Source organism: Phytophthora sojae (assembly GCF_000149755.1).
Source record: "Phytophthora sojae unplaced genomic scaffold PHYSOscaffold_26, whole genome shotgun sequence".
NCBI lineage: Eukaryota > Oomycota > Peronosporomycetes > Peronosporales > Peronosporaceae > Phytophthora > Phytophthora sojae.
The window spans coordinates 131,018-139,922 of record NW_009258140.1 but is presented as its reverse complement, the minus strand read 5'-3'; the positions used below and the strand labels follow the sequence as shown (position 1 = coordinate 139,922).

The 8,905-nt window shown below is 53.6% G+C and overlaps 4 protein-coding genes across 4 annotated transcripts; 2 read left to right on the top strand and 2 right to left on the bottom strand.

The window, feature by feature from the left end:
* Positions 1-1,335: 1,335 nt before the first annotated feature.
* On the bottom strand, positions 1,336-2,159 carry PHYSODRAFT_320339 (hypothetical protein; the record flags this gene model as incomplete). Its single annotated transcript, XM_009541601.1, has 2 exons — positions 1,336-2,015; positions 2,090-2,159. The coding sequence occupies 2 exons, from the start codon at positions 2,157-2,159 to the stop codon at positions 1,336-1,338; spliced, it is 750 nt and encodes a 249-aa protein (XP_009539896.1).
* Positions 2,160-2,475: 316 nt separating this feature from the next.
* Positions 2,476-3,442, top strand: PHYSODRAFT_247195 (hypothetical protein; the record flags this gene model as incomplete). Its single annotated transcript, XM_009541600.1, has 3 exons — positions 2,476-2,515; positions 2,536-3,273; positions 3,432-3,442. 3 exons carry the CDS (start codon positions 2,476-2,478, stop codon positions 3,440-3,442), a joined length of 789 nt encoding a protein of 262 aa, XP_009539895.1.
* Positions 3,443-3,622: 180 nt separating this feature from the next.
* Positions 3,623-3,991, bottom strand: PHYSODRAFT_343074 (hypothetical protein; the record flags this gene model as incomplete). Its single annotated transcript, XM_009541599.1, has 1 exon — positions 3,623-3,991. One exon carries the CDS (start codon positions 3,989-3,991, stop codon positions 3,623-3,625), a length of 369 nt encoding a protein of 122 aa, XP_009539894.1.
* A 1,411-nt stretch (positions 3,992-5,402) lies between these two features.
* PHYSODRAFT_343073 (hypothetical protein) lies at positions 5,403-8,823 on the top strand (the record flags this gene model as incomplete). Its single annotated transcript, XM_009541598.1, has 5 exons — positions 5,403-5,603; positions 5,717-5,766; positions 6,408-6,730; positions 6,780-7,345; positions 7,422-8,823. Coding segments are annotated over 5 exons (2,542 nt in total), but the record flags the coding sequence as incomplete, so codon positions are not given.
* Positions 8,824-8,905: the final 82 nt, after the last annotated feature.

The window sequence follows — 8,905 nt, the reverse complement described above, 5'->3', positions numbered from 1 at the left end:
TATCGACCTAAATGAACTAAAATAGGTACTCTAGACGAACTCCAATTAGGCATGGTGCCATCTACATCCAGAAAATGTATGGGGCCATTACGAATGCTGCTCAATCGATGATCAGCCCTGCGTGCCCTGTGAATTGCTGGCACATTACAGCGAACGCACTAAAAAAATCAAATTACGCCAACATGCATCCTCGAGCGTCAATCCAGACCTACCCGAGACACGGCTACGGAGGTTCAGCTTGGTCTTTTAAGATGATGAACGGTTTGCGCTGGCTTCAGGTGCCTTTCGGTGCAGAGTTTCTTGAGCGGGTTTACTGCTTTGCCAAAAACAAAATGCGCCCGCAAGAGCCCCCGACATACCATCCGTGCACTTTATAGCATTAATCGGTCGTGCAGAGGGCTAGTTGCGCGCAGCCCGACCGCCAGAGCTTCGGTGTGGCTCTAATTGACACTCGATAGCGGCCCCACGACGTCTGGCTTGGTCCCAACCTGGTGTTACTCAGTGAAATATACTCACAATTAAGTAGCACCGTTGCCGAGTCCACATTGAGGTCCAGCGCACTGTTGGTTGCTTGCGTACAAACAACGAAGAGTTCAAAAGGATGGCTTAGTGGTGGGTTACCTGCTACACGCGAGGAAATTTGCAAAATGTTAATGTCTGGCTTGCAAGCACCTACATTCATGTTATACCAATAGTCGTCACCTCGGAAATTGTAAATACTCGAACAGTTACCAGTAGCAGGCCTCAACCCTCGCATGTAGCATGATTTACCATGGTTCAGGTAAGTGAACGCGTGCCCAGGACGAGTCCCAACACCGCACATATTGCGCTGGAGGCCCGCGTTGCCATCCCAGCACTGGACCAGTGCAATGGGGAGACACCTTGGTCCGCCGACTGCTGATTGGCTAGATTCCCTGTACCCACCCCTGTCTGTGCATCCCCCAGAAAACGTCCATGCGCTCAAAGACGCCACATCGTTTTGTGCTGCTCAGGGAGGTTGCTGTGTTGGTACGATCTTACTGTGTTTCTACAGCTTTGTTGTGCCGTCACGGCACTGTTGTGTGGATTTCACGCGTTCTAACCAATTAGGCATTATTACATAATCGGGCCAAAATGCATAATTAAAGTTTGCTGGGAATGCGTAATTCAAGGAAGAAAACGACGGTAAATGCTGGTACAATTTGAATCAACGGCGACAATAGTGTTCTTTGGCATGCGATTGGACGTTGAAGTGATCCAAGATTCGCTTTCGATGTCCTTGAGCAGCTCGCTAAGTAAGCATGTTACAACGTCAACTTGTGAGTTCAAGGGCGTTTATTCATTAGTCTGATGCTCCTAGTGCTGGACGTACCAGGCGTAGCTTGCGAACGACATGTGGCCCATCCCCCACCCGCCGAACAGCTTCTCGGCCTCGGGTTTGTTCTCCTCCATGCCTGCTCCAGCGGCGGCGACGAACGGGACGAAGTGGTCTGGTGTGGGGTGCGCGAGTCTCGCAGCAGGGGCGCTCGGCCAGTCAACGATCTGCTCTCCGCGTTTGCTGCACCTCAGTGAGGAGTCGGACGTGAGCGTGTTGTCGAGCAAGCCCTGGAACGCCGCGGCCCACGGCATGAGCGGGTTGGTGGGCTCGCGGCTCGCGCGCATGTTGTGCGTGGCCTGGCCGGAGCAGAAGATGAGCGTACCCTCGTCACGGAATGGGGCGATGGCCTTGCCGAGGTCGAACTGCGCCTGGTTGCCCAGCCGCGAGTTGATGGACATGGTGAGGATGGGGATGTCCGCCTCGGGCCGGATCAGCAGCATCAGCACGAAGACGCCGTGGTCGAAGCCGCGGTCCACGAGCTTGGCCTGGATGTTGCTCTTCTCGAGCTGCTCCTTCACCTTCCGGGCGAACGCGGGGTCGCCCTTGGCCGGGTACACGACGTCGTAGGCCTCGCGCGGGAAGCCGTAGTAGTCGTAGATCATGTCGGACTCCCAGTGCGCGGAGATGAAGAGGATTCGCTTGGGGGGGGGGTCTCGCCCTTGGGGTACAGCTTCTCGAACGTCGTGGTCAGCGTGCGGCCGGGCAGGCTGCTGTTGCTCATGCCGGCGAAACCCGACGAGAGCAGCCACAGCGGATCGGGGCCGTGCGAGACGGCGACGACGGGGTGACCAAAGGTGGTCATGGTGTGGCGCCTTGGGCTTTATGGTCAGCACATTGAGGAATGACCAGACACCTCCTCACCGTCTCAAGTGCTCAGCTTTGGTTGACGGTTTGCGTTAACTTGTCCTCCCGTCGTGAAGACACGCGCTCGTAGCGTTATCCGGTCTTCATTTAACAGGCCAACGCGAATGCGAAAGGCTCCATTGTGGATTCGTGATCAAGTCTGCGTTAGCAGGCTCACTTGCTCTGCTGTTTTGAAGGCTACAAGGCCTCAATCTCCATTTCTCTCGCTACAGCGCACGCACAGCCAGCTTCAGGTATCGTACCGAACCCGAATCATGAACAAGTTCCGCCAGCCTGTGGTCGCCGTCTCACATGGTGCTGGCTGCTGGACGAAGGATTCGTGGGTCTGGACAAGCACTCCCAGTCGGCCAAGAACGTGGCCGCCATCTTTAACAAGATCTACTCGAGCGACGTCCAGTCGCCCAAGCGCATCCTGTTCGTGTCGGCGCATTGGGAGGCACGCAGCACCGGCATTGAGATCTCCAAGCCCGCCGCGCCCGAAATGTTCTACGACTACAGCGGATTCCCCGCCGAGTCCTACGAGCTCGTGTACGGGGCGAAGGGCGACCCTGTCTTCGCCTCGAGAGTGAAGGGGCCGCTGTCTCAGAGCGGCATCGCCTCCAAGCTTGTGGACCGTCCGTTCGACCACGGCACGTTCGTTCCCATGTTCTTGATGCGTCCGCAGGCCGACATCCCCATCGTCACCATGTCCGTCAACTACCGCATGCTCAATGCAAAGGACCGCTTCGAGCTGGGCAGGGCGCTCGCGCCACTCCGCGACGAGGACACTCTGATCATCACTTCGGGCCAAGCCACACACAACATGTACGCGGACTGGTTCCCGGAAGACCACCCGATCGAGCCGTGGGCGCTCGAGTTCCAGAACTGGCTGGACCAGACGCTCTCGACGGCTTCCACGCAGACGTACAAGGAGCGCATGGAGGCGACTGTCGCGTGGAAGAATGCACCGCACGCCTCGGTCTGTCACCGCACTCCCGATCACTTCACGACGTTTGTGGTCGGGGCAGGTGCCGGCATGGAGGACAACCGCCCCGCTGCGAAGAAGCTCAACGGTGGGTGGGGCTCGGTCACACGTCGTATGCTAACTACGCCTGGGGCGTTTGAACACGCGGACACGCTGGACGTAACACTAATAAATGATATATCTCGGGCAAACTAATGGGATATGCATTGAGCCTTCAAACTCTTATCTATTCTATCGAGTTCATAGCAGCACTGTGACGTTCAATCGCCACAGATCCGACCACAAGAACGTCGAAGGGAACACCAACCTGGCCGTATCCTTCACTGTGTGGCCGTGCACTTCGTACGCGTAGACGTTCGTGAAGCGGGAGTCCTGCAGTTTGATCATCACAATCGCCCACAAGTCCTTCGAGCTCACCAGATACTTCTCGTTCACGATCACGTAGCCAGAGCAATAGACCCCGTCTGCGGACGCTTCATGCCTTTGAAGAAGACGTAGTTGCTGTAGTCGGAGATGAGTCCGAAGCGCGTCTGCAGCATGGATCCCATCGATATCTCGAAGTTGGTGACGATTCCCCTCTGGGTCAGCGCACTCCGCTCATTCGCCGAAGAGTTCGCTGATGTGTCCGTGCCGATACTTGATCGCTGTCGCACTTGATCCGGCCGGAAGAAGCGATAAATCTTGCGCAGGATGGCAAACACCGTGATGACGCCCATGAGGAAGATCGTCGGCGTGTAAGACGCGGTGAGGAACTTGGCGTTCAATTCCGGGAACTCGAACGACGTCCACATGCGCAGTGGGGACATGTCGGCAACAGGGCTCCCGATTAATGCATAGTGCCATACATTAATGTACATTTTTGTGCTCCCATTATGTATGGGGGCGTCATCGATATAGGGCATTATTAATGTATTGTCGGCAGCCTGGGGGGCAATACAAAAATGTGCCATATCTTTCGAAAACTGGACAACTGCGTTAATAGGACACTGGTAGCATGCCCTCTTGAGGCCATAGACCACGATTCTGTCGATTCTAGGTCGATAAGCACTGAAAAACTCGCCCCATTAATTTTACCATTAATGTCCATAATGTATGGGTGCTTGGTTTCGTGGCTCATGCCATAATTTATGGGGGGGCTTAAAAAATGACGTGCGATTAATGCCATTATCGGGAGCCCTGGTCGGCAATGACTGGGATTGGCTTTGCAATGCCGACTTTGTACTGGGAGGCGAAAGATGCCCAAGTTGAAAGCTAAGGCTACAGGGTTCATTATCAACAGTACCATACATGTATCGAAACACGAATGGATGAAGGAAATCGGATCTCTTTGACCAAACGAAGGAACTAGGACATATCGGGTTAGTACAAACCTCCCTTCCGCAAAATATCGACGGCAACAACTGAGCGAAGTGAGGTCGACGACTTGCAGTCTCACCGCAGCTTCGTAAATAGCCCTATACTTCGCTTACACAATTTCATGCAGTGTGTTTCTTATGGTAGATGAATGCTTTCATATGTGATCGTTCTGCGTGCACTTGATGTTTCGTGACATAGTCTCCTTCGTTTCAAAATTCCCAATAAGTCGGCCCTCACAATTGTATCAATAGCTTCCAAGTGCGCAATTTCTTTTGACCGAGCCAGAACTAGTGCCTCAAGGCACTAGGCTGGCCCATGGTGGAGTCCTAGCCTTGTTTACCAGATCGGCAGTACTATATTTTATCGATCGATCGTAATTTGGAACGATGGCTTGCCTTGAGACCAGGAGACGTTGGTTGCCTCTAGCGGAGATTCGCCTGAGGCTGAAGGTGCCCGCATTGTGTAAATGGCTCAAGTAGAACTACAGTACAATTCTTTCGCATTTGCCAGACTACAGGATGCAATTCCTAACATGAACGCATCACTTCCCAAAATTCGCCCCGGCACAATTCGCGACCTTTCGCGAAAGTTACTCAAACTCAGTAAGCTGCGACAAACTGATCCTGATTCAATCCAAACTCAGTGAGCTGCTCCATTATAATATATACAAATCAGAATATTACACCGTAATGTACTTGGTGAAGTTATATTAGACACTCCCGCCATATCCACCCCAAATCGGGTGGTAAATTGGGAGCATCAACCTTTATGCTTTAATGCGTTGAAGTTGGTTGCAATCACTTTTCATCACGACTCGGAAGTGTCAAATTAGTCGAAGAGCACGACGTTCCAAGCGCGAGGATGATAAAGACACTCGTGGAGCCGGTGAAGAAGGAGAGGGCGAGGGGCAGCTCGGTGGATTCGACAGCGCTCACGCACGAGGGCGAGTTCATCACTGTGCACTTTAGGGGCAAAAAGCGCGAGTGGAAGTGGCAGTACTTCAATCTACTACGCCGACTCACCGCCATCGCTTCTGCGGGGCTGTACGTGTACTTCTCTGTGGTGTAGTGATTTGGCGGTAAACGAGAATCGAGCTGACGACCAAGCTTCAGTGGCGACCCGAGTCGTCGGGACATGTTCAGCAATGTTCGTCGGATGCTGATTGGCCATTCTAGACCGGTGCCGAAGACTCGTCGACACCCAAGTTCGAGATCCAGGACTTCAAGTACGATCCGAACTTACAGCGAACTTTGACCCGAGATCCGCACTTAAGACGACCGTTCGAGCCCCGGCGACTGCTCCAAGTCTTCATCGTCCAATAGAGTCATCGAGAGGCCTCTTGGGGCGTCGGGGAGGCTCTGAAGGGTCGGTGGTTACTTGGGAAGATCCAAAACGGACGCGTTTATACTAGATATTTGTATTGAACCATAGGAAAGAGAAGATAGAACAGATAAGCCCTTTGGGCAACAAGAACAGAACAGCTTTTCCTCCCAACCACTCAAGGAAGACGTCCGGGCTATCGGTGAGTTCCCGTAGCAATTGGATAAACCTGTTGGTAGGATTATGACTACGCCTGCTAGTATCGTAGCGTGCGTTTACCCGTGGTCAGGCCAAGAGTAGTGAAGAAGTGGCCGTGTATACGAAGGGCGAGTCATCGCCGTGTAGTGGAGGAGCGAGAGCGCACTCCATTTATCCTTCCCGTCGGAGTATAGCTCCGGCACCCTCGTATCAAGCCGTGACTGGCTGGGACCCTTCCTTCCTGAGGGCCTGCGAGGTTTATATTGTGTGTGAGAGCGTGTCAGCCTTTGCTCGTGGCTGGTGACGCTGGGTTTCCGTCAGTTGACTAAGCGGAAACACGGTGCACAGAGGAAACATCAACCCGGTGCAAGGGAAAGTTCCTGGGCCTTCAGGTTCTATTTTCCACATCGCCAAGGGACTGCGGGAGGATGCCACGAGTGCCATCATCGCGCTAAACAGGTTTTTCACGTTTCACGCTATGCCCATGGAGGTGGATATCTACGCTGCGACGATGTTGCACTTATTCTTGAAGGCTCACGCCCGAAAAGTGCCGTGGACAGCCTTTGTGAAGGAAGTATACAAAGCGAAGCACGGCGCGGCAGCCGCTGAACGTCTCACGGCTGCCTCACCAGAACTCGGAGTCCTGAAGCGCCACCTCGTCAAGGCAGAAGGTGAACTACTGGAAGGTTTACACTACTAAGTATGACGTAACTGGTGAAGACCCCTACGCGTTGCTGGACCTCCTCACAACTCGCAAGAGCTCGAAGAAACTAATCTCACTGTCTCAGAACGGTTTTACTCAACAAGTAACTCCGTTTCTCTCCTCGCTGCCTCCGCCGGAGGTGCAGAAAGAAGCGAAGCATTTGGTCGCGGAGGCTCTTCCGTTGCCTATTTGGACGCATACTCCGGTGGAATGCGTTATGCTCAGCGTTGTGTACGTGAGCACTGCTGTTACAGAGGCGCTGAATCCTAGCTCAGCCTCTCCTATTGCCAGAATGCCCGATTTTTTGCCGCAGCTGGACTTGCAAGCGAACGCTGCTGAGGCACGAATGCTGCTGGAGTGCTCCTTGTCGATCTGCACTCCGCTGAACGATCGATGGCTGCGCCTGGAGAAGCAGTCAAAGGCATCACTGCAGCAAAAGCAAACGAAGGATTCTGACTCCAGTGAATTCGATATGGAGCAGTTTGTTGTCTCCAAAGACAAGAAAGATGTGGAGATTTCTGAGCGGATAGCTCGGCTTTTGAAGCTTTGGATTAACGTACCTGCTACCCCGATGGTTCCATCGGTACTAAGTGTAACACCCGCTGCACCACCGGTTACCGACGGGAATGAGGAGCTTTGCGCCAACAATTCCTACACAGAATGGAGTGAAGAACTTCATCACGCTCAAGGCAATGGGCAGCTCAGTTCCAGTGCCTAGCACTTCTACCGGTCAAAATTGTGAAGCGGAGAGTGTCATCTCGGCGTTGTCTATTTTCCCGAAAAAGTCTGCAGCTAACGACGCGATTGTCGGCGATACGCGCTTGCACACGGATGAGATTGTCAAGGTCGAGTCTATCCGGAAACGAACCTTCTTAGGCGTCATCTCTAGTGAGGTAAACTTGGATTTGGCCGGACAACCCGTGTACCTGCAGTCGTGGCCATACCTTGAACAGGAGGTGTTTTTCACTGAAGAGAGGGGCATCAACGAGGCGTGTCTACGTGAGCTGTCGGCTGCAACAACTCTCTCCTCGCTCTTACCCGACCGATTTATGAAGCTCTATGGAATTATCTTCCCTGCTGATAGGAAGGACCGTCAGACAAACGACTCGGGAGCTGCTGGCAGCAAGTCATCATCTACGGCGGTCGACGTTGATGAGCTTGATCTGCTCGCAGCCACTATTGATGACGATGGCAACCCACTTCCTGAAGGAATGGACCGGTTAACACGGCAGAAGCACTACTTGGCTTTCGAGCAGCCGCTTCACATGTTCTCGGGAATTTTTGGAGCCCACCCTTCACTTACACCGGAGCTGCGCAAGAAGGCCATCTTCGATATGCTTCAGAGTCTTTCTGCTGTTCACGACCAAGGTTACGTCCACCGCTTCGTTGCTCCCTCACATCTCTTGGTGTTCAAGAACGGCATTAAGCTCGGTGGCTTCCATGCGATGCGGAAGATCGCCAATATCAAGCCAAAGGACGGTGAAGGATCTTCCACTGCTGCGTACGAGATGACAGATGGAGAACGCAAAGAGCACTGCTATGGCGCTTGGCTGTATGTCACTGCTCCGGAAGTGTTGCTTGGTGAGACCAAGTACACGTGGCGAGCGGATGTGTGGTCGGCAGGTTGTGTCGCCCTCGCTATTCTTCTCGAGAACGTTCCGTTCCTCCAAGGACCCGACATCAAGGTGCAGCTGGATCTGATCTACCGACTCTGTGGCACTCCTAGTTCGTCGTGGGAAAGCGCGCACAAGCTCCCTCTGTACAACGCATTCCGACCCAAGCACGAATACAAGATGCGATTCCGCAAAACGCTACTAGAGCAGCGCTCCAAGTTCCCCGACTTCCCTGAGGATGCTGTGGAGGTGCTGGAGGCCATGCTTCAGCTGGACCCGTCAAGGCGCTACACTGTGAAGAAGCTGCTCGAGGTGCGGTACTTTGACAGCGTTCGCAGCAGCGAGCGGACGTTCGACTTCAGTGGGCTCCCATCGACCTTCCCAGTGCAGAAGAAGAAGCTCGTGCAGCACTTGCTCAAGTCGAAGGCCAAGAAACACCGAAGTGTTGGTAGCAGCAGCCGAAGCAGCGACTTGGGGCGACCGTCACACCACCACTCCTCACACAGGCATAGCAGTGATCACCATCGCCA